Genomic DNA, 26,700 nt, shown 5'->3' with positions numbered 1-26,700 from the left:
TCACTAAAACAGGAATAACGATATATGACAGGGTTTTAATGAAATAATATATCAAGTACCTTTCATAGAGTATATGCTCATAATGAATATTATCCTGTTTTTTGTTGTTACTTCCTGTTTTCTATCTGTTTTTCTAATTCCTTTGTATATTTCTTTTGTTGTAAATTTGATCAAATACATTGTAGAAAGAGATGTTATATATAACTTTTTAAAAAGTTTTATCATCCTGCTGATGGCATAACTAGAGCTAAGTACAGGATAATAAAAGTTTCAGGCATCTGTGTGCTCAAAATAAAATCTGTTCATGACCTCAAAAATTATTATGCTCTTTCTTCCAACTAAATAATGCCAGTTTCTATACCCTTGTATTGTTGTAGAGTCACAGTTCCAAGGTAAGAGGTAAGAGACTCCGGCAGTTGGAAGAAAATTTGAGGAGCCCTAGGCAACTGAGACATAGCTCTTTATTCCAGAAATGGTACAGCCCACCTCAAAGGGCGACAGCATTATCCAGCAAGGGCATGGCACACCTTCGCATGGTGGCGGCACCTTTTACACACAGGTTAAGCAATAGTGGCACACTGCCAGATGATGGGAACCTGAGCACTCATACTGGGCACATGGTTACATAAGGGGAGAAGTGCTGAGTTTCTTTTGCTTCGAGTTAGCTACGGATATGGGAAGGAGCCTGACTACCATTATCCCTTTTTCTCCTCACAAACCTCATCTTGTATACTTTAACAAAGTTTCCTTCAGAGTCTGTGATTTCACTAACAGTTTTTGATTTCTTAGTGTAGGGGCAATTTTTAAGAATCATTTTTTCTATTATAGATATGCCTTTGTTTGCTTTCTTTTTATTTCTGAGATGGCACTCACTCGCAGTTTTATATTCCAAAACCAAAAACCTATTAATGATCTTGTCAGTTAGAAATTGACACAGCAGAAACATTTGTCTCCCTTGTTCTTTAAAATAAAAATAATGCATAATATAATATATTCCTTTCCTAGGAGATATTTTTTGCTTTTACAATTTTAAGATTTTTATCTCTACAGTTTTTGCTAACATACTGTGTTGAAAAGAATATTTTGAAACATTAAACACAGAAGTCCTGTGTCAAAATTTTTTAGAAAATCCAACAACGTGTCACTTAATCCAAAACATTTCAATTGCGATTATTTAAGTTAGAAAGGAAAACAAATAAATAAAACATCATTGTTGGATCCTCTGCTACAGATAGGAAACAAGCCAGCAAATGCAATCTTACTTTCTGTGAAGTAGGATACAATGTGATCAGATATTTTCAGTGGACCCACTTTTTCTCACAGGTCAATTAAAATTTATGCTTAACATAGCCCTAACTAGGGACCCTTGATTACAACTAATTATTAGGAAAAGATTACCATTACAATATTACTAAAACTTTTACAAATGTTCTCAGAATTTTCTTATTAGTGTCATATTGGCTATCACAAATGTAAGAGGAGATAATAGGCACTTGAATTATTTGATGGGATAAAGAAAAAACTGGGAGCAATTTAATGATACCAGTTAACTTTCTCCTCAGAGAATGGGGAGCCACTTCACTTTGCAGAGAGGAAGGAGAAGCATGGTTTCTGTAAATCAGATTTGCCTCAGAGATTAGGAAGAATCGAGAGGTTGTTAAATATTAGAATCATTGTCTAAGAAGAGAGGTTGTTTATCCAGAACTTTTTAAAAACAGGACAGATTCTCACCTATCTCCCATCTTCAGGTGTGAAGGGAGAATGATTAAATTGCTTCTGTCAACAGATGAATCTATAGTGTAAACTAGAACACTTGTGAATGCCTGGGGGCAACATGGCCACAAAGGAATTACTGGTCAGGAATCAACTATCCACTTGCTGCATTCAGGAAGCAGCTGTTGTGAGTCTTTAATAGTAACACCCCTTAGAATGCGGTGAATATAGTTTTATGTTACCTTTTTCTCACATAACTTTGTGTCTCCATATTTTCTTTTCTCTCTGCACCATCTACTACTAACTTACCATGTTTTTCTGTATTTTATCTACTTCTAATAGCCACCTTAAACCCTTTTTAGAAAAAGAAGGGGCATAATTGAATAAAATAAATTATATTAATTAAAGTTTTGAGGGTTTTTTTAATGCTAGTAGTTCTGCCAGGTCCAGGGGCATATAAAAGATGAAGGAACACTGGCCTCGAGGTCTTCACAGCATAGAGATGAGCATGAACAGGACAACTAGCAATAACACAATAAAAATCCTTACAGGGAAATGGGACTCCTGTGGGATCATGGAGCAGAAAGGCTCATTCTCTTGAGAACAGGAAAGGATGCAAAGAAAGTTCACAATAAGTTTGATGGTAAAGCATAATTTCAAAATACGAATACTGCCTACAAATATAAATGGGGAGAATGTGGGCAAAGATAGGGTGGGGGACCAGAAGAGCATGGTTTTCAAGAAACAGCTTGAGGCTGCCCTTCTTATTCCAGGCAAATGTCACTATTTCATTCTAGTAAATTACTGACAATATCTCCCTTAACTAATTATTCTTACCATGTGGCCAGTGATCACTGATGTGATTTGACAAATAGTTTCAGGAGTGCTAAATGATTTCCAGGGAATTCTGGTAAAAATACCACAGCAGAAATATCTTCAACAGAAGAAAAGCACTCTTTAATCTTTTTTTGAGGCCCTGACTGACAGTACATGGATAAAAATCTATCTCTCATTCTTTTCAACATCAATGCAAACATTTCCTACTCAAGCACAAAACTTACAAATAAAGGGAGGCCCCTGCAAAAAAATAATAGTGTATAGGGCATCATTACAAATACATTTGCAATTTTAATTTTGTAAGGAACAGTAGAGGGCCAAGACTACTTCAGAATGATCCTCAGTATGAGGGCTCTGGTGTTGAGGTGAGGGGATACTTGGCCAGTGAGTGAGCCTGGCTAACTGCCCAGGACCTACATTTCAGTGAGGCTTTCTTACTAAAGTAATACTAGTTTACTAGTATTTTAGTAGCAGATTTTTATTTATTGAGCACTCACTTTGATAAGAGCTTAATTTTCCTTATCTCATTAAATTCTGACAACCCATTTATAGATCAGGAAACTGAGGTCTAGAAAGGTTATATAAATTTTTTAGGGAGTCACATCTTAGAAGGTGTTGATGCTTCAGCAAACTTGAATATGGTTTGGTCTAACTCATATACTTGACTTTGGTTTTTAATTCCAAGTAGCTTTTAATCTCCATAATAATATTGTAAAACATTATCACTCCTTGCAAAGTATATGCAAGCTGAAGAAGTGTTCTCTAACAGCAGTCTTTATTTTTTTGCGGGGGGCAGATTTTACAAAGATCTCTGAACAAAGTGCCCAGGACACTGGTTAGATTACAGAGATCCTCTCTGAACTTCCCAGAAGAGCCAGGGTGACTGTGAGGTGGGTGGATTATTAATGCTTCTTGGGTTTAAGGCTTTACCTATGTTCCTTAGAGGAGGACTGGTTTCCAGGCAACACCATGGTCCATCTGTTTTCATTCAGTTTTCAAAATGCAGTGACAAGTATATTTTTAAAATAAGACATATAGTACCAGTAGTGTACTGAGATGCTTTCTGAAGTCTGGCTTTTCTGCCTATAGTAATTCCATGGTTACTACCAGTGAGGTCAGAGTAATTCCTAACAAGAAACTCAAATGATGAATGAAAATGCAAGCTACATGATCATGAAGGACTGAAACTCAGAATGAAAACACTGGGCTTTATTCAGGTTAATGGACTTTTTACAAGTGCCCTGGTCCTGGAAGATTGAAAAAGTACAAGCCTAAATTACTGCTAAATAGACTTATATAATCTAGAGTAGACTGGTGCTGGGAATCACCACCTCACCCAGCAGGGACCACTTCTGATTCAGAGCTATGAGTAGTGTCTTGAAAGCTGCAGGGATCACTAAAATATTTAGTGATAATAACCATCACTTACTCTAAATAAAGATAAAATTGGATTCAATTGTATTGATGCTGGAGAACTCAAGAGATTTCACTTTGGGGGCAATCACACCCTCAGGACCATTCTGCACACATACAGGCTTTCTAATACCAAGCAGGCTAGAGGTAGCTGAGAGAGGTAGGCTACAACAAAGCTGGAGATGCATGGCCCCTTGATGAGCTCATATTTTTATTCCTGCCTTTTCCGTGTGAACCCAGAGGCACAGCATGTGTTTCAAATCTTTCTAGGGGGCTTCTCACTCACTCACTCCTTTCTCTATGCACATTCTTCATTTCCTATGAAATTAGTGACATTATAGCTAGCATCTCCCACCCCTTCTGATTGTCTATTTGCCCCCACAGAATCTGTACCAGAACAGGTTTTTGGGCCTGGCCGCCATGGCATCTCCATCTAGAAACTCCCAGAACCGACGCCGTTGCAAGGAGCCTCTCCGTCACAGCTACAACCCCAGCCAGTTCCACAGCATGGCTATCAGGACGGGCCCCCATGGCACTGTCACCATCCCCCGCTCCACCAGTGACACCGACCTGGTCACCTCAGACAGCCGCTCCACTCTCATGGTCAGCAGCTCCTACTACTCCATAGGGCACTCGCAAGACTTGGTTATTCACTGGGATATAAAGGAGGAAGTGGATGCTGGAGACTGGATCGGAATGTATCTCATTGGTGAGTAGAATAGCACTTAGACCAGCTAACAGTGTGCCACAGATATTATGGTCTTAGGAATGTGGTTTGGGCATTCAACAAGTATACAAGTTCATAATTCACTCTTATGTATGCTTTAATATTTCAGTAAACTCTATAATTTAATTAAAATGCACAATTTGCAATCAAATGTGTTATTCACCAAATTTTAACACACTGAAGACCACACACTAAGGCTTCTGTTGGTGTCTCTATTCAATGGAAGAAAATCATAAAGTAGTAGGGTGAGGAGTGGTTGAACACAAACATCATTACCATTTGCACGTCTATGTAGAGTTAATTTCACTGTTGTTTTTAACATGATTATAGGCCCCTTTTTCACTTTCTCTTTCAACATTCTTATTGCTTTGTGTTACTTCTTTCACTATAGACAGTGAATGCAAGCATACCACAGGCTAAGGAATAGTATGATGACTAAAAGGAAAATGACTACACAAGTTCATGGTGCTGGAGAACATAAATCTCATAAATTTGAAATTACAAAATTAAAGTTATATGAAAAACATGTTTCATCTATTTTACGTGATAGAATCAGATGTGGTGAAAATTGACTCAATTACACTGCAAATCAGCAAGTGAAGGGGGACCACTAGAGTCAGGTATCAAGTTCAACAGAAGCCAGGCCTTCTGTATTCAGTCTGCGCAATAAAACACTTACACATTCAGAAATGCAATTCTAGATTTAACATCATTGAATATCACAGAAACTAATGATTGTTATGAATATTTTACAACTGGGACTGTTTTTATGATAAAATACAGGGCATTTGATCTGAATAGCTTTTAAGGAAATATTTTTGGCTATCTTGAAGGTTTTGCAATCAGTTTGGTTAGTGTATTTATAATACACATATTATTATAAAGATGGAGAAACATAATTTTTGAGATTTTTACAAATAGTGATCACTAGCTAAATTGGACTACCAAACAGGAAAATTTAATTTGCTTTAAAAATAGTTCTTGAATAAAAGTGTTTGGATACCATTGATCTACTACAGAGCTTGCAAAATAATAGACCACCAAGCATATTTTGTTCAGTCCATATTGTTTTAAATTTGATTGGTTATCACATTTAAAAATGTAGAGTTTTCACATGAATATCTTAATTCCAATCTTCCTTCATAAAAGCCTTCAGTTTGTCAGACTGGGCTTGTAAATGTATATGGCTCAGGTCAGCTGGAGTTAAGCATTAGCTTACCCCTTTAGACTGGCCTACATTCTTCAGTTTTGCCATAGTCCCCCTCCTACCTATCCCTATTTTAATTATAAGTGTTACTTATTTACCACCTTAAGCAATTAGGGTTTTGGCTTGAGATCTAGTTTTACAGATGTTCCTTTCTGCAGTGGTGAGTCAATGTCATCCATTCCCCAGGTCAGATAACAGCTAGAAAAGGAGCATGAGGAGGATGGAAGTAGGCATCTGAAGGACACTCATCCATGGTGATGGAATGGATGAAGCTGGAGCTCAGCCCTACATCTGGGACAGGGGTATAGACTTGGGGTAACTGGTACTTTGAGAGTAGATAAGGTCACTTGTGGATTGCATGGAAAGAGTACACCAGAAAACTGTCAAAGAGAGGCAGAGAAGGAACTCAAAAAAGGAGATGCAGAATGTTGGAGAGGTGGAACAAAAACTGGGAGCCTACAAAGAAGATGAGAGAGGAAAGAAGGGTAGTCAGCAGTATTGTCATGAAACTCCGTGAATGAATAAGATCTGGTGTTAATATGACACTTTTACTGAGACAGAAGTAAATACAGCTCATCATATCTGAATTTGACAGTTTGTTCTTCTCATGGTAGCCACACATAGATAACTGTAAAGTTATTTAATGCAAAATGACAACGCTTGGGAGGCATAACATTTCAAAAATAATTTCGCAATCCGAAATTATCTGTGAATCTTAAAAGTTCATAATTCATAGGTCTTTTGTAACATATCTGTCAGATTTGCAATGCCTTGCCAAAAACCAGATCATAGAAGTAGTGATTTTATCTAATCTCATAAATTTGAAATTATGAAATTAATTTTAGAGGTGGTGATTTCATCTAATCTGTTATTTCACAACCAATTCAATGTCTCCCAAGGCCACATAGCTGCCTACTCTCTGGCAGCAGACCCTATAATGACTATTGGAACATCTCTTCACATTCCAGTGCAATATCAGGTATGAGCCATTCCACATCAGTGGACAACCTAAATGTCCATGTGAGCCCAGGTTTGTGATGCTTTCAGCTCTAAACTTTAGAGCTCTCCAGGCAAACATCACTTTTCTTCTCCCATAGAGAGTAAGATATGTATAGGGGGACGTGTGGCCTTACACACTGACACTGTCACCAAGTCATCAATGATGTCCTTAGCCAGGAATCCAGTGATGGGATAATAATAATAGTTTTCTTATTATTATAACAGTGAAATTGCATTTGTTTGCCATCATTTATCAAGTGCTTTGTGAACTATATGAGAGTGATGAAGGATTCTCTCTCCTAGCAGCATAGAATAGGAAAAGATCATGTGGTTTCAGTGACAACTTTACCTGGTTTTGTCCCACTGACGAACTATCATCAGAGCTGTCATCAGAGCTTCGGGTTCCTTATCTCCAAAATAGAGAGGAAAAAAATTACAATGTTCTTCTCAGGATCATTGAGCAGAATTAATGAGATCCTGTGTGTTTACTGCCTCTTGAGCAATACATTGTGTCTTGATTTAATTTGTCAGGTAGCTCTGTTCTCAGAATGCATCATGGCAAATTCCCATCATTGCCAGGCCGAATGAAGCCTGGCTTGACTGTTAGTGTGTACTCAATTGTTTTAATTGTACATTATAGATAAAAGCTTTTTACCAAACCAATAAGGACCTGGAAAGATATTTAAAATGTCAGTAAATAGGCACAAGCTTATGATTTGGTTTAAAAAAAAAAGTACATAGGGGAAAATTAGCTGGAAATCAGCATTTTCAGGAAACAGTTTTGCAATTATTTATTCAGTAATGCCTATTTGACTTTGACAAGTGAAATCTAAGTGTTTATGAATCCCGTACTTATGGTTAAAGATTCAGCAATGCCCATGGCTTACCTACACTAAGGGAACAGTATTATATAATTGTGTTAGGATACATAAATTGAAGAATACAATTAATACCTCTGGTCATTAGAATGCTAAATTAATGAGAACTTATATATTCAAGTATTTTTGACCTCTTCATTTTATATTCCAATATTAATGTAAAATTTAATATATTAAAATTCTCTTCAAGATTATAAATTTTTAAAAACAGCCATTCCTTTGACTGTGTTGGGAAACAGACCTTATTAAAATGGCCTAAACATGAACTAAATATACAATTAGAACCATGAAACTATAATTGAATACATAAAGTGGCATAATGTGCTCATAATTTGCAAAATTAGTTGGCTTATTAATTTAGAATTTTAATAAATTATATAATTATCATACTATGCTATAACATACTATCTTTATGCCATGTTATAATTTGCTGAGCTATTTAAAACATAAAGTAAGTATACTCATGCATTCAAACTTCAGCAAATCAAGAGATAATTCAGAGCAAAATTAAAAATTCTCTAAAATGTCATCTCTGAAGTACCCCCAATAGGTTGGTGCCTGGGGACATATATTTTCTTTTGTATCTTCTAGGTTGCTCCATCTGTGTGAGGTTAGCAATTATGATATGTATAAAATTGGTTCTTTGGAATGTTTTGAGTCTTCTTCAGTGACCTAAACCTGCTCAGTGTTTGTAAATACTCAATGTATGGTCAAAAAGAATGTGTATTTTAGTTGTGAATAGGGATCTATCTATCTATCTTATCTATCATCTAGCTGGAGATAAAGAATATTTTATATAGAGAAAATGTATATATAAACATCTATATCTACATGTATGTATGTATGTATGTATGTATGTATGTATGTGTCTATCTATCTATCTCGTGTGTTAACTGAAACATATGCATACTGTGGCCATGTCCTCACTTTGCATAGTTTCATAACAACTGAGATAACAGTGGTAAAGTAGAAATTTCAGTTTACAAGGCACCTCAAAAAGCAAAGATTACACTTCTCTCATTCTTTCTCTCTCTCTCTCTCATATTGTATATTCTGATTTTTTAAATTTGTTCTTCCATTTTTTAAATGGGTATTAAAATTAATAGCAATATTTTTAAATTTTAAATTTTAATTTATCTATCTCTACCTTCACTTCTGTAAGTTTTATACTTTGTAGATGTTGACTGTGATTATCAAATGCATAAATGTTTATGATGTTTAGACTTCCAGTCAAGATGGCAGAGTAGGTTAATGCTGTGCTTGCCTCCTCCCACAATTACATTAAAATTAAAATTAAATTGTAGGACAATCACCCTTAAGAACTACCTGAAGACTAGCTAAATGAAACTTCTATAACTAAGGATATAAAGAAAAAGCCACATCAGGACTGGTAGGATGGGTGGAGACATGAAATGTGCTGGTCTCACATCCATGTGTGGTGGTTGAGAATCGAGAGGGATATCTCTGTGGCTGTGGTCCCCCTCAGGAGCAAGCAGTCCCAACTCACACTGAGTTTTCCAGCCTAGACCATCAGTGCTGGGAAGAGGAATTTACACAACATCTAGCCATGAAAATCAGGAGGAATTCTGTTCCAATAAGGCAGAGGGCTGCTGTAAACCCAGGCATTCTTGTTAAATAGACTGCACATGTACTTACTTACTGACTTATTCACTCTGAGCTACAGTACTAGGGCAGCAGCTCAAAAAGCACCTGGGACATACAGGGAAAAACCAAATTGTCTGGCTTCAGGACAAAGGCTGGAGGGGCAACTCTTTTGGGATTTAAGTGCCTAAAGACATCATTTTTCCCTTTTGTTTTGCCCTCCCCCAAAGAACCAGCAGATGGGCACCATTTTCTTTTGCTAAGCCCTCCTCCAACCCAGCCTGCAGGTGCAGGCAGGTGTCAAATCTGAGTCTCCATCAAACTCACTTACCCTGGTGATTCCCAGAGAACCAAGCCCACCCAATTCATGCATAGGCTAGAACCTATTTCAGCAGCTGTTACTCATAAATAGCTGGCCTCAGCCCATCATGCAGACTTCCTTAAAATCTCTGAGGAGTCCACAAGCTGTAAATAAGCAGTGGCTGGCCTGTAGTTAGGGCTAAGTAGCCCCCAGCCCAGCACTAACAGCAACCGGCCTCTGTTCACAGCATAGACTTTCCCAGGTGCCTCAAAGCCCAGCACATCAGCTTCCAAACACAGTTAACTTTGTAGATCCTACCGGGAACATCAGGCTAGACACAGGCAGTGGATGACATGGGCCTGCAATGTAGCCCCAGAACCAATGAATGTGATAATCAGCTTCAGACCATATCAGAGTATGAAACAATTAGCTCCATAAACAACGCACCCAGAAAGTGGACTCATCAGAAATCAGAATTCTGCTATAGCAAATCTCACTCTGTGGGGTTAGTTTACACACAACAGCTTGTCCACTGAAGTCATGGCCAGTCCTCAAAGCTAGTTAGCCTGACAGTCAATCTGACCCACTGATGTGCTAACAGCAATTAAGTCTCAGCTACAAGAGGAGGGCACATACAACCCACACAAGAAACACTTTGGAACACCCAGCTCAGGAGACCAGGGAGACTGCATCCGTGGGCTCCACCAGAAAACTACTATATAAGGCATTCTGCCAAGATTAAGAGATGCGGCAAATCTATGCAACACAGAGAAACAAATACTGAAAGGAAGCCAAAATGAAGAGGCAAGGAAACATGTCCGAAACGACAGAATAGAACAAAGCTCTAGAAAAAAAAAAAACTAAATGAAATAAAGACAAGTAATCTAGATGCAGACTTCAAAACACTGCTTATAAGGAAGCTCAATGAAAGAAGGGGAAGAACAGATGAACTCAGTGAGAACTTTAATAAGGAGATGGAAAAGATGAAAACAAAATAGAAAGCAAAAAGAATCAGTTAGAAATGAAGCATACAATAAGATAAATGAAGAATACATTATACAGAATCAACAGTAGATTAGATGAAGCAGAGGATCAAATCAGCAATGTGAAAGACAAAGAAGCAAAAAACACCTAATTGTAAAAGCAAAACAAATAATAATAATAATCTAAAAAATAAGGATAGTTTAAGAGGTGTCTGGAACAACATCAATTATACCAACATTCACATCATAGGAATATCAGAAGGATAATAGAACAAGGAATTGAAAATCTGTTTGAAAGAATAATAACAGAAAACTTTCATAACCTGGTAAAGGAAATAGACATATAAGCCTAGGAATTGCAGAGAGTCTCTCCCCAAAAAAGATAAATACAAAGAGGCCAATACCAAGACACATCATAATTAAAACGACAAAGGTTAAAAACAGAAAGGGAATATGAAAAGCAGCAAAAGAAAAGTAGTTAGTTACATACAAGGGAGCCCAATAAAACAGTCAGCTGATTTCTCAACAGAAAGTTTGCAGGCCAGAAGGCGTTGGCATGAAATATTTAAAGCAAGGAACTACAACCAAAATTACTCTAACCAGCAAGACTATCATTTAGAATTGAAGGACAGATAAATACCTTCCCAGAAAAGAAAGCTAAAGGAGTTCATCACCACTAAATTAGTATCACAAAAAGTGTTAAAGAACTCTTTAAGGAGAAGAAAAGATAAAAATATGAATAGTAAAATGGCAATAACTTCACATCTACCAACAATTACTTTAAAAGTAAATGGATTAAAGGCTCCAATCAAAAGACATAGGGTAACCAAATGGATAAGAAAACAAGACCCATATATATGCTGCCTATAAGAGACCTCTTCAAATTAAAAAATGTGCACAGAAAGTAAAAGAATGGAAAAAGATAATTCATGCAGATGGAAACAGAACAAAAGCTGGAGTAGCAATGCTTATATCAGAAAAATAAGACTTTAAAAGTCTATAATAAGAGACAAAGAAGGGCATTACATAATAATAAATGGATCAATCCAACAAGAAGATATAATGCTTGTAAACATTTATGCACCCAACATAGGAGTACATAAATATGTAAAGCAAATATTGACCAATAAAATGAGTTAGATTGACAATAATACATTCACAATAGGGGACTTTGGTACCCTACTGACACCAATGCAAAGATCTTCCAAACAGAAAATCAACAAAGAAATAGGAGCTTTATATGATACATTAGACCAGAAAGATTTAATTGATATATTTAGAATATTTCACCACAAAGCAGGAGAATATACATTCTTTTCAAGTACACATGGAACATTTTCCAAGATAGACCACATGTTAGGCCAAGAACAAGTCACAATAAATTTAAGAATACTGAGAAAATATCAAGTGTTCTCTGACCACAATGAGATGAAACTAGAAGTCAATTCCATGAAGAAAACTGAAAAACACACAATCACATGGATGTTAAATAACATGCTACTAAACAATAAATGAATGGATTAACAATGAGATCAAGGAAGAAACATAAAGACACCTTGAAACAATAGAAGATGAAAACATAACAATCCAAAATCTAAGAGACAAAGCAAAAGCAGTCCTAAGAGAGAAATTCATAGCAATAAAGGCCTACCTCAAGAAACAAGAAAAATCTTAAATAAATATATTTAGGAAAACTAGAAAAGAATAGAGTAGAAGAAAGAAAATAATAAAGATTAGAATGGAAATAAATGAAATAAACAGAGAATTAAAAGAAATAAACAACACAAAAGATCAGTGAAATCAAGATCTGGTTCATTGAAAAAATGTACAACAGTGATAAACCTTTGATCAAACACATCAAGAAAAAAACGAGAGAGAGAGAAACAATAAATAAAACCAGAAAGGAAAGAGAAATGACAACTGACACCACATAAATACAAAAAAATAAAAAAGATTTAAAAAAATGCTATGAGCAATTATATGCCAGAAAATTGGACAATCTGAAAGAAATGAATACATTCCTAAGCATACAGTCTTCCAAGACTGAGTAAAGTAGAAACAGAAAACCTGAATTGACTGGTTACTACTAATGAAATTGAATCAGTCATAAAAAAATCTCTACAAACAAACTCAAGGACCAGATTGCTTCACAAGTGAATTTTACCAAACATCAAAAGAATTAACATCTATTTTTCTCAAACCATTTCAAAAAATTCAAGAGGAGAGAAAGCTCCCAAGCTCATTTTAAGAGGCTGCCTTTACCTTGATTCCCAAACGAGACTAGGACATTAAAATAAATAAATGAATGAATAAATAAATATACATACATATATATATATATATATATATATATATATATATATATATATGTATGCATGCATGTCAATGTCCCTGATGAACATATATGCAAAAAATTTCAATAAAATATTAGCCAACAGAATTCAGTAATACATTAAAAAGATCATAGATCATGATCAAGTGGGATTTATCCTTGGGATACAAGTTTTGTTCAATACCCACAAATCAATTAATGTGATACACCACATTAACATATTTAAAGATAAAAATCATATGATCATATGATTATATGATCACAACAGATGCAGAAAAAGTATTTGACAAAATTCAGCATCATTTATGAAAAAGAAATTCTCAGCAATGTGGGGATAGAGGGAACATATCTCAACATAAGAAAGACCATATATGATAAGCCTACAGCTAGTGTCATACTCAATGTGAAAAATTAAAAGCATTTTCCTTAAGATCAGGAACAATACAAGGATGCCTACTTTCACCACTTCTGCTCAACATAGTATTGAAAATCCTAGCCACAGCAATCAGACAGGAAAGAGAAATAAAAGGCATACAGATTGGAAAGGAAGATTTTAAACTGTCATTATTTGTAGATAACATAATAATATATAGAGAGAACCTCAAAAAGTTCACCAAAAAAACTATTAGAATGATAACAATTCATTTAAGTAGCAGGATACAAAATTAATATTTAGAAATCAACTGTATCTTTATACACCAATAAAGATCTATCAGAAAGAGAAATTAAGAAAACAATCCCATTTATAATTGCATTAAAAAAGTAAAACACCTAGATATAATTTCAACCACATACGTAAAAGACCTGTCCTTAGAAATTAATAAGACATTGAAGAAAGAAATCGAAAAATGTACAAATAAATGGAAGCATATACTATGCTAATGGATAGGAAGAATTAAAATCAATAAAATGTCCATACTACCCAAAGTATCTATAGAGTCAATGCAATCCCTATCAAAATACCAATGGCATTTTTCACAGGACTAGGACAAATAGTCCTAAAATTCATATGGAACCACAAAAGACTGAATTGCCACAGCAATCTTGAGAAAAAAGAATAAAGTTGAAGGTATTGTGCAATCTGATTTCAAACAAAACTATAAGGATATAGTAGTCAAAGAAGCATGATATTGGCATAAAAACATAAATCAATAGGACAGAATAGGGATCCCAGAAATAAACCCATACCTGAATAGTCAATTAACCTATGACAAAGGAGGCAATATACAGTGGGTAAAGATAGTCTCTTCAGTAAATGGTGTTGAGATAACTGGACAGATATATGCAAAAAAACAAAAAGAAAAACAAAAACAGAAACAAACTAACTAGATCACTTTCTTTTTATGAAATTTATTGGGGTGACATTGGTTAATAAAATTATTTAGGTTTCAAGTGTACAGTTCAATAATATGCCATATGTATATTGCACTGTGTGTTCACCACCTTAAGTTAAATTTCCTTCTGTCACCCTTATCTACCTCCCTCCCCCATCTCTCATTTCCTCTGGAAACCACTAACCTGTTCTCCATGTCCGTGAGTCTCTGTTTGTCTTGTTTCTTTGTTTCTTGTAGTTTTGTACCCCACAGAAATCATCTGGTTCTCAACTTTTTCTGTCTAACTTATTTTGCTTAGCATGATAACTCAAGATTCGTCCATGTTGTCACAAAAGGCAGTATTTCATCTTTTCTTATGGCTGAATAATATTCTGTTGTATATGTACCACATCTTCTTTATCCAATAATCTATAAAAGGGCACTTCAGTTGTTTCCATGACTAGGCCCCTGTGAATAATGCCACTATGAACAGCAGGGTGCATTTTTTACAGTGAAATGTTTCTGATTTGGGGGGATAGATACCCAGAAGAGGGATTACTGGGTGATGTAGTAATTCTATTCTTAATTTTTTGAGGAAACTCCATACTGTTTTCCATAATGGCTGTACTAATTTACATTCCCACCAGCAGTGTGTGAGAGTCCTTTATCTCCACATTCTCTCTAACACTTGTTATTACTTGTCCTGTTAATGATAGCCATTCTAACAGGTGTGAGGTGGTATCTCATAGTGGTTTTTATTTGCATTTCCCTATTAACTAGTGAAGTTGAACATCTTTTCATATGTCTGTTGGCCATTTGTATGTCTATTTGGGAGAAGTGTCTGTTCAGGTCCTCTGCCTATTTTTTAATTTGTTTGTTCTTTATTATTGTTGTATGAGTTCTTTGTATATTATGGATATTAGCTCCTTATTGGAGGCTCCATTCAGTTGGCTCCCTCTTTGTCTTGTTGATGGTTTCTTTTGCTGTTCAGAAGTTTTAAAATTTGATATAGTCCCATTCATTTATTTTTGTTTTTACTTTCCTTGTCTTTGAGGTAAAATTTATAGAATCCTCCCTAAATCCAAGGTCCATGAGTTTAATACCTATGTTTTCTTCTATGCAATTTATTGCTTCAGGTCTTATTTAGGTCATTGATCTAGACCGCTTTCTTACACATATATGAGAACATATAGAAGAATATACAAGAATAAACTCAAAATGGATAAAAGACTTACATGTAAGACATAAAACTCTTAGCAGAAAATATAGGCAGTTAACTCTCTGGTATTGCTCTTAGTAATTTTTTGGGTGGGTATGTCTCCTCCTCAGGCAAGGGAAACAAAAGAAAAAAATAAACAAATGGGACTACATCTAACTAAAAAGGTTTTACATAGCAAAGAAAATCATTAACAAAATGAAAAAACAACTTACTAAATGAGAGAATATATTCATCAATCATAGAGATGATAAGGGATTAATATTCAAAATATATAAAGAAGTCATACAACTTAACATCAAAAAAAAATCCAAATATATAATAGGCAGAGGGCCTGAATAGACATTTTTCTAAAGAGGACACACCAATGGCCAATAATCATATTAAAGGATGCTCAAAGTCCCTAATCACCAGAGAAATGCAAATTAATACCACAATGGATATCACCTAACACCTGTCAGAATGATTATTATTAATTAATTAACTAGCAAATTTTGTCAAAGATGTGGAGAAAAAGGAATCCTCATACACTTTTGGTGAGATTGCAAATTGGTGCAGCCATTATAAAAAAAAATTAAAAACAGAACTACCATATGACCCAGAAATTCCAGTTTTGGATACTTACCTGAAGAAAACTGAAACTAATTTGAAAGATATGTGTATTCCTACATTCATTGCAGCATTATTTACAATAGCCACGATATGAAAGCAACCTAAGTGCCCATTGATAAACAACTGGATAACGATGTGGTACATATATACAATGGAATATTACTCAGCCATAAAAAATGAAATATTACCATTTGCAACAATATATATTAACCTTTATGCTAAATGAAATGTCCGACAGAGAAAGACAAATAACATGTGAATTCACCTACATGTGGAATATAACAAACAAAATAAACAAGCAAAACAAAAACACACTTATAGATACAGAGAACAAACTGATGGTTGCCAGAATTGGGCAGGGTTGGGAGGCTGGGAAATAAAGATGTAGGGAGTAAGAAGTACAAATTGGCCATTACAAAATAGTCAAGGGAATGCAAAGGAGAGCTAACAGAATGTAATCAATAATATCATAATAACTACGTATGTTCTTAGAGAGGTACTAGACTTATTGAGGGATTACTTCATAAATTATATAAATGTGTAACCACTATGCTGTATACCTGAAACTTCAATATAATATTGTTTGTCAACTGTTATTTAAAAAAATTTAGTAAAAATAAATAATAAATTAAATAAATTAAAATATTGATAATGTTTAGATATTTTTATTGTCTCTTACATTTATTATTACAGATCTTTCTGCACCCCTTGGTCAACTCTTTTGCCTTGAACTCCAATTTGTTAACTATGTGAGTTTAGTCAGTCTTCAGTTTTCTTCTGCTTCATATTTGCTTGATCTGTCTTTTTCTTTTCTTTTTTTTTTATCTTAGGTTCCAGTAAGCAGTACATTAGTTAGACACATATAGTTTATGAAGTGATCTCCTTGATTACTCTATCAATCTGGCTCTTCACATAGCCATTACAATTCTGTAGACTATATTAACTATGCTGTACTCTATGTGCCCATGACTACTTTGTAACTGCTAACTTGTACTTCGTCATCTTTTCACCTTTATCTCTCCGCTCACCCTCCTTCCCTCTGGCAGTCACCAGATTGTCCTCTATATCTGTGAGTCTGTCTTCATTTAGTTTGTTCCTTTTGTTCCTTAGATTCTGCATATAAATGAAATCATATGGCATTTATCTTTCTTTGTCTGACTTATTTCACTTAGCATAATTACCTCTAGGTCCATCCATGTTATTGCAAATGGTAGGATTTCATTTTTTTAATGGCTGAGTAATATTCTTTTGTATATATGAACTGTAACTTCCTTATCCAGTTGTCTATTGATGTGCATTTAGGTTGCTTCTATATCTTGGCTATTGCGAATAACACTTCCATAAACAAAGGGGTGCATAGGTATTTATAAACTATTGTTTTAGTTTTCTTTGGATAAATATCCAGAAGTGCTATTGCTGGGTCAAAAGGTACTTCTATTTTTAATATTTTGAGGAATCTTCATACTGTTTTCTATAGTGGGTGTACCATTATGCAATCCCACCAACAGTGTATGAGTCTTCTCTTTTCTACACATCCTTGCCAATACTTGCTTTTTGATTTATTGTTGATAGCTATTCTGACAGGTGTGAAGTGATATCTCATTATGGTTTTAATTTGCATTTCTCTGATGATTGGTGATCTTAAGCATCTTTTCATATGCCTATTGGCCATTTGTATTTCTTATTTAGAGAAATACCTATTCAGGTCTTCTGCCTTTTTAAAAATTAATTGTTCATTTTTAGTTGTTGAGTTGTATAAGTTATTTATAAAATTAAATATTAACCTCTTATCAGATGTATCCTAGGCAAATATCTTCTCCCATTTAGTTAGTTGTCTTTTTGTTTTATTGATGGTTTCCTTTGCTGTGCAAAAACTTTTCAGTTTGATGTAGTCTCATTTGTTTATTTTATCTTTTGTTTCCCCTGCCTGAGGATATATCAAAAAAAAATTAATACTTGCAATATCGGAGCATTTACTGCCTATGTTTTCTTCTATACGTTTTATGGTTTCATGTCTTACGTTTAAATCTTTAATTCATTTTGGGTATATTCTTGTATATGTTGTAAGGAGGTGGTCCAATTTCATTTATTTGCATGTATCCATCCAGTTCTCTCAACATTTGTTTAAGAGATGGTCTTTACCCTATTGTATATTCTTACCTCCTTTGTCATAGATTAAATGACAATATAGGCGTGGGTTTATTTCTGGGCTCTCTATCCTGTTCCATTGATCTGTGTATCTGTTTTTATGCCAGCGCCATCTTGCTTTGATTACTATAGGCTTGTAGTATAAGTTAATATCAGACAGTGTGGTAGCTCCCTCCGACTTTGTTCTTCTTTCTCAAGATATCATGGCTATTCAGGATCTTTTGTTTCCATAAAAATTTTAGGATGATTTATTCTAGTTCTCTTAAAAATGTCATTAGTATTTCGGTAGGGATTGCATTGAATCTGTAGCTTGCTTTGAGTAGTATGGCAATTTTAATGATGTTGATTCTTCCAACCCATGAGCACAGTATATGCTTCCATTTTTTGTATCTTCTTCAATTTCTTTTATCAATGACTTATAATTTTCCAAGAATAGATATTTTACCTCCTTGGTTAATTTAATTCCTAGTTATTTTATTTTATTTTATTTTTGATGCAATTGTAAATAGGATTGCTTTCTTAATTTCTCTTTCTAAACATTCATCATTGGTGTATAAAAATGCAACCAACTTCTGTATATAATTTCGTATCTTGCTACTTTACTAAATTCATTTATCAGTTCTAACAAGTTTCTGGTGGAATCTTTAAGGTTATCTTTGCATAGTATCATGTTATCTACAAATAATGACAGTTTTACTTCTTCCCTTCCAATTTGGATGCCTTTTATTTCTCTTTCTTGTCTGATTGCTGTGGCTAGAATTTCCAATATAATGTGGAACAGAGTGGTGAAAGTGGGCATCCTTGTCTTGTTCCTAATCTTAGGGAAATGGTTTTAGCCTTTCCTCATTGAGTATGATGTTAGCTGTAGGTTTATCATATATGGTCCATATTATGTTGAGGTATGTTCCCTCTATTCCCACTTTGCTGAGAATTTTTTTCGTAAATGGATGCTAGATTTTTTTCAAATACTTTTTCTGCATACATTGATATATAATTTTTGTCTTTCAATTTGTTAATGGAGTGTATAATATCAATCGATTTTTGGACATTGAGCCAAACTTGCATCCCAGGAATAAATCCCACTTGATCATGGTGCATGATATTTTTAATGTATTGCTGGATTCGGTTTGCTAATATTTTGTTGAGAATTTTTGCATCTATGTTCATCATGGATATTGGTCGATAGTTTTCTTTCTTTTTTTAATGTTTTAGTCTGGTTTGGCGGCCTCATAAAAAGAATTAGGAATCCTTCCTTCCTCTTGAATTTTTCGAAATAGTTTAAGAGTAGGTGTTTATTCTTCCCTGAATGTTTTGTAAAATTCACCTGTGAAACCATCTGGTCCAAGACTTTTGCTTTTTTGGAGTTTTTCAATGACTGATTCAATATCATTGTTGGTAATCATTCGGTTTTCATTTTGTGTTTATTCTTAATTCAGTCTTGGGAAATCGTATGTTTCTAGGAATGTATCCAATTCTTCAAGATTGTCAAATTTGTTGGCATATAATTGCTCATAATATATTCTTATAACTCTGTATTTCTGTGGAGTCCACAGTTACTTCTTTTTCATTTCTGGTTTTATTTATTCTGGTCCTCTTTTTTCTTGATGAGTCTGGTTAAAGATTAATCAATTTTGTTTATCTTTTTAAAGAATCAGCTCTTGGTCTTATTGATTTTTTGTATTGTTTTTCTAGACTCTATTTTATTTCTCTCAGCTTTGATCTTTATTATTTCCTCCTTCTATGCATTTTCGGTTGTTTTCTGTTCTTTTTCTAGTTCTTTTAAGTGTAAGGTTAGATTATTTATTTGAGATTTTTCTTGTTTATTTTGGTAGGCCTGTATTGCTATGAATTCCCCTCTTAAGACTGCTTTTGCTTTGTCCCGTAGGTTTGGTGTCATTGTGTTTTCATTTTTATTTGTCTTAGGTAACTTTTGATTTCTTCCTTGATCTCATTGTTAACCACTCATTGTTTAGTAACATGTTATCTAACCTTCATGTGTTTGAGTATTTTCCAGTTTTCTTCTTGTAGTTGATTTCTAGTTTCATACCATTGTGGTCAGAAAAGACACTTGATATGATTTCAGTTTTCAAAATTTGTTGAGACTCCTTTTGTGGCCTAACATGTGGTCTATCCTGGAAAGTGTTTCATGTGACCTTGAGAAGAATGTATATTCTGCTGTTCTGGGGTGAAATGCTATGATAATATCAATCAAATCCATTTGGTATAGTGTGTCATTTAAGGCTGGTATTTCTTGATTTTCTGCTTGAAAGATTTATCTATTGTCAATAGGGTGTTAAAGTCTTTTACTATGAACATATTACTGTCATCCTCTCACTTTATGTCAGGAAATAATTGCTTTATACGTGTAGGTGTTCCTGTGTTGTGTGCATATATAGATACTAGGCTTATGTCCTCTTGTTGATTGACCCCTTTTATGGTTTTCCCCACTTCTTCTTTCTACAGAAGCCCCCTTAACAATTTTTGTTATACTGGCTTGTCGGTGATAAATTCCTTTAATTTCTTCCTATCTGGGAAGTTCTTTATCTCACCTTCCATTATAATTGATAGCCTTGCTATATAGAGTATTCTTGGTTATAGGTTCTTATTTTACATTACTTTGAATATTTCTTGCCAATCCCTTCTGGTCAGCAAAGTATGTCTTGAAAAATTTGCTGACATTCTTGTGGGAGTACCGTTGTAAGTAATTAGCTGCCTTTCTCTTGCTGTTTTTAAGATTCTTTGTTTGTCTTTAACCTCTGGCATTATAATGATGATGTGTCTTGCTGTGGATCTGTTCGGGTTCCTCTTGTTTGGGGCTCTTTGTGTTTCCTGGACTTGTATGTCTAATTCCTTTGCCATGTTAGGGAAGTTTTCTGTCATTATTTCTTCAAATAGGTTCTCAATTCCTAACCCTCTCTCTTTTCCTTCTGGTACCCCTATGATTCGAATATTGATACAATCGATGTTGTCTCAGAGGTCTCTTAAACCCTCCTCATTTTATTTATTTATTTTCTATTTTTGCAATTCCAATTTGATGTTTTCTACTACCATTTCTTCCAACTTGCTGATTTAATGTTCTGCTTCATCTAATCTATTGTTGATTCTTTCTAGTGTATTCTTCATTTTAGTTATTGTATTCTTCATTTCTGACTTTTTTTTATGGTTTCTATGTTCTTTTTTGTTTACTATTTCTTTGTTGAAATTCTCACTGAGATTATCTATTCTCCCCCTAACTTCATTGAGCGTCCTAATAACCATTGTTTTAAACTCTGTCTCTGGTAGATTGCTTGCATTTAGAATTTTTTCTAGAGTTTTTCTCTCTTTTTTTTTTTTTGGTTTGTTTTCTCATTTTATTTGCCCGTATTTGTTTCTATATGTTAGGGAGATTTGTTATGTCTCTAAGCCTTGGCTAGTGGCCTTATGTAGTAGATGTCCTGTGTGGCCCAGTGGCTCATTCTCTCTAATCACCTGCACCAGGGACTCTAGGCATGTTCTTTGTATGAGTTTTTTTTGTGTGTGTTCTCCTATTGTAGCTAAGCCTTTATTGCTATTGGCATGTCAGTGGATGGGATTAACTCTTAGGCTGACTGACTGTAGGAACTGGCCTCACCCACAGGTATGAGTTGTTGTGTGGGTGCTGACCTCTCAGAGTGGGATTCGCCCCAACAGGGTCTTGTACTTGTTGAAACCACCATTTGTGTGTACCACATATTGGGCTAGTCAGGTGTTGCTCTTTTGTGGTCTGACACCTGCCTCCATTGTGCTGGTTCTGTGGCGCCTCAGGGAGGGTCTCCTGAGTAGGCCAAGGTCAGCTGCTGACTTTGATTGATTAGGTCTGCCTGGTGGGAGCTACAGAGCGATCCGTGGATGATTGCTACCTATTCTGGATCTAAAGGCAAGTGGGAGAGACAACACTACAAGCCTAGATCTGGTCACCCATAGTACTGAGCCTGGGGCCGCTTAGCAAAAGGACCAGTGCCACTCAAAGCCTGAGGCTGGAATAGCCTTCAGGTGGTACATGAACTGGGTGGTGTGGGGACCTAGGGAGTCACTGGGGTATAGTAAGCAGATTTCCCTCAGCCAATGAAATGTCAGTTTTTAAGCCGGTTTTGTTTCTGTGGCTTTCTTAAAAGTCTCAGATTGTAGCAAGGCCAGCCACTGCCTATATGAGGTCTGCAGACGCCCAAGATCTGTTCAAGAAATAGTGTTGCTTGGTGTAGGGTTTGTGGCCCACTCCCAAAAGCCTCTCCTGGGATGCAAGGGGCATACAACATGCGTGCTATTGTTTGCTGTTGAATTCGCAGCCCAAAGAAATCACAGGGTGGGCTGGCTGCCTGGTAGTGGGCCTGCCACAGATATCTTGTGGGTTGGGTGGGGCGGGGTGCCAGGGAGACATGGGGTGGAACAGGCTGATTCACCAGGCCAATGCTGCTTCAGAATTGGCCATGGAGGAGTGGGTGTTCAACATAGGCAAGATGGTGCTGGTGTGTAGACTTCTCTGGAGGGGGCTTGTAATAGCAACTGTTTCTCCAACCCTTGTCCCGGTGCCATGCAACTATCTTTCCCTGTATGGTTCTTGTTCCTCCCTAGTTGTTGACCCTCCACTGGTGTCCAGGGCGAGTGAGTGAGTGATTGAGTCTATGCATAGGCCATTTAAGGAGAAGGAGGGCGGTGTCTGGGATTTCAGGTTCCTTCCATCTCACCCAGATGACCAGAATCCCCACTGGTTTTTACTGTCGGGTTTTGTGGAAACTCCTCTTCCTGGGACTGGAACTCTGGGCTTGGAAACCCCTGTGTGGGGCTAGGACCCCTCACTCCTTCAGCAGGGTCCTCTGCAGCTGTGATCTCCCTGTTGGTGCGAAACTACCATGCACAGATGCGGGACCAGCCAGCTTTACATCTCCATTCCTCTTTTGGTCTCGATGTGTTTTTTTTTCTTTATATTCTCAGGTGTATGTATTATGATCAGCTAGACTTCAGGTGGTTCTCCACATTGATTGTTTTATAATTTTAATGTAGTCCTGAGAGGAGGCAAACCTTGCTTTTACCTAGCCTACCATCTTGACCTTCCTTGTTTTTTCTTTGTTTTCCATTTTTACCTGTTTTTCTTTTAAAATGTGTGTGTTTTAAAAATTCTGATCTCAGAGTCTCTAACTTTTAATTAGAATATCACATTTACATTTATGGTACTTACTGTTATATTATGTGTTATTTTTGCCATATTTCTTTTTATTTACTGTATTTTCTTTTTTTTACTTTTCTTTGTGGGTTTTTTTTTTTTTTAAACTTATGCTTTCATTTCTTGTTCTTATGGTGATTTCCCCTAAACTTAGATCAATCAAGGTCAATTTACCCCTAGTGGACATGTCTAAAGACATTTTCTGATATTACATGTAGAGGGAGCTTCTGGCATTTCCTGGGTAGCAGCCAGGAATGACACTAAACATTCTGCAATGCACAGGACAGCCTTACCACAACAAATATCAATAGTGCCAAGATTAAGAAACTCTCTCCTAGACCATGTTCATATTTATTTGCCACCATTGATTTTGTTAACCTTATCAATATCTCTTCTTCCAACAGAGTAGTAGTTTAGCTAAGATACTTTTATATATCTTTGGTCCTCCAGGACTTTCATTTTTCAGAAGTAAACAATTTGTCTTTTATCTTTAACATTTCTTGCCTTTCTTACATAGTTTTTGTCTTTTTTTCTAGAAGAGTTTCTTAATCAGATCTAGCTTCCTAACTCATTTTTCACCAGAACTCACACAATACAGTAGGTTAAGAGCAATTATGGATGAATATTATAGCCACATGAATAGCATTCATACTTTACAGATTAGTTTCAGTAAATTTCAGTTAGCACTCCATGGGGAAAGCATCCTATAATTCAATAAGGATGGAAAATTCTGCCTACATTGCCTCACTCTTAGAGACTCACAATGTAAATTAGAAGTTTGAGAAGCCTGTAGTAAGCAACTTTGTTTAACTCAGCATTTCTTACTTTTTTTTTGAACAGAAACTACTTTCTCATTTCCCTATATTTGTTCATCATGTGTTCCATTTTGAGAAACCACACATTAGAAGTTATGAGAAATTATAAAGTACAGGAACTCAACCCTTTCTATTAAGAAACATTTAACGTGCAGAGCCTTAAAATTTAATGAATGTTTCAGGATAAAAGCTAAAATTCCCTCTGGCTAGACAGAAACTCCCAGATTGCTTCCTTATGAACATCAACTCTTGAAAAACTGAAGATTTTCCTTTTACACCAGGCACTCTATTAGAATATAAAAGAGCTAAAGATGTACTTCCTAATTTTAGCACAACCAGTTAGAATGTTTATGTTCAAAGACACAGTCTGAGGGAAGAGCTACAGAAGAAGAAAAAGTGGCATTAATTTTGAGGGCTTCCTCTGCCTTTTATTCTTAGATTCCCTCCATCATACAAGAGACAAGAGTTTCTACATCCTTAGCTTGGTAATATAGAAGGCAAGTTGGGTTTTCCAGCTCTCCTGGTCTATTATATGGTAAAGCCATAGTCTAGTCATATTGGAAGAATCCTTGGAGATTCTTCTGAGATTTGGTTATCAGTTGCACAAGTTCCTCTGAGAAATGGAAGGCATGTACTTTTTCTTTTAGTCTTAGGAGACGTAGGTAGTGCACCATTACTCCTTTTTAATTAATTCTGGTATCAGTTGCCCATTCTGCTCTCAGCAGAAATAGTCTTTTTGCTGTATACTCTTCTATTGTAGATCAGGATGTTAAAAAAGCATAGTTAGAGTTTTCATTTTAAAGACAAAGCAAAAGACATACATTCCTTTTTTCTTAGGTACATTTACTTATAGTGAGCTTCACTAGAACTTTCCGATTCAAATTTTTAATAACTTGCAAAGATCTGTTCTCTATTATTAACTGTGGAGCAGGAGGTAAGATTCTACATACTGTAAAAGTGGAAATTCTCCAGTTTCAGGGAGGTGGTATCTCCAGGCGCCAGCCCCTAGGGAGAGCAGTAACTCAGTTACAGGGAGGTGATATCTCCAGACGCCAGCCCCAGGAGAAGCGCAACATTCCAAGGTGCAGATGATAAAACTGTCTACTAGGCCCTGTTTGATCTGAGAGATCCCCCCTGCCCCGCCCCCCAGCCTGCCACGGATACATTTATCTTTGTACAAAACGTTAACGTCTAACTTCTGCTTCTTGTAATCTGCTTATTCAAGGATGTAGTTGGAGGCTTTATAAACTGCCTCCTCTGGAAGCTCGGGGCTAATTTCCGCTAACTCTGCGTGGTAGAGAGTCAGTCGCTGGCCGGCTAATAAAGGCTCATAATTAATCTCAATTGGCTCTGTGGGTCTTAGAATCATTCGTGCCATAACAATACTAGAAGAAATAAATGTCATATAACAAATATAATCTTTTTTGAGGAACTTAATATATCTCTGCATGTTCTCTACAAAATGAGTAATGACAAAATTTTGCATGGTACTGGCCTAAGCTAGTGTTTGAAGTAGTTATTAATGGTTGTATACATTAAGTATCATGGGGTTTTGCCATAGAGGGCTCTACTTTTAGCGCAGACTATAAATAGAAATAGCTACTTATTATATGTCTGACATTGTTCTAAGAACACTACCTGTATTAGATCACATAACCCTCATTACAAACTTTTGAGGCTGGTACTAATAGTATCTCCATTTTATAGTGAGGAAGCTAAGACAAGGGCGGGGGGAGGGTGATAAATAAGCTGCCTAAAATCACATAGCTGGTAATAGTAGATACAACCCTCCTGCCTCAAGGAGGCTGTGATACTCGTCTAATCACACAGACATTGCTCCCACAAAGAGGCTTTTTCCATGACAAAAAATGCCCAAAAGGAACCTCAAGGTAACTCCATTCTGGATGCAAATTTGGTTTCTCTGTTTAGATGCACCTATGCAAGATTGGGAAGGCAGAAATGAGTGGGCCATAGGGATCCTCCTGCTGTTTAGCCAGTGGCTGCTGCAAACACGGCTTTGAGATATCAAGCTTTTCTACTGCATTCCCTAGCTCTACTCATTTGCTTCATGGATATCAGCAGACAGGGGTGGTGGCAGTGACCTACTCAGTTTGCTGTGGCTGGTCACTACCATTGCGTATGGAGAGGCAGTTGCTGCAGCCTCTGCAATAGCCTCCTGGTCTCTAGATCATAGTGACTATATGGGGTTCTTGTACTGAGCAGGTCCCACATGGCCTCTGTAAGTGAGGCAGAGACAGTGCCTTGGATAGCCAATGTTATTGTGGGGCTATTCTCAGAGGCCTAGCCTTGACTCCATTTCTCCAATACCTAATTCCCTGCATTCAGTTTATTTCTGTCTAAACTATCTAGAATGATTCTGTTTTGTTGTTGTTGTTGTTGTTGTTTTGTTGTTGTTTTTTTTTTT

At 35.9% G+C, this 26,700-nt stretch overlaps 1 protein-coding gene across 1 annotated transcript in view; it reads left to right on the top strand.

The window, feature by feature from the left end:
- Window positions 1-26,700, top strand: part of HECW1 (HECT, C2 and WW domain containing E3 ubiquitin protein ligase 1) — a 469,328-nt gene that overhangs the window by 148,153 nt on the left and 294,475 nt on the right. Inside the window, exon 3 of the mRNA XM_039849134.1 lies at window positions 4,348-4,672. Coding sequence (XP_039705068.1) covers window positions 4,348-4,672 — 325 coding nt within the window. The remainder of the gene's footprint in view (window positions 1-4,347; window positions 4,673-26,700) is intronic.

The sequence above is a fragment of the Pteropus medius genome, unplaced genomic scaffold (assembly GCF_902729225.1).
Source record: "Pteropus medius unplaced genomic scaffold, Ma_sr-lr_union100, whole genome shotgun sequence".
NCBI lineage: Eukaryota > Metazoa > Chordata > Mammalia > Chiroptera > Pteropodidae > Pteropus > Pteropus medius.
This window is presented reverse-complemented; position numbering and strand designations above follow the sequence as displayed.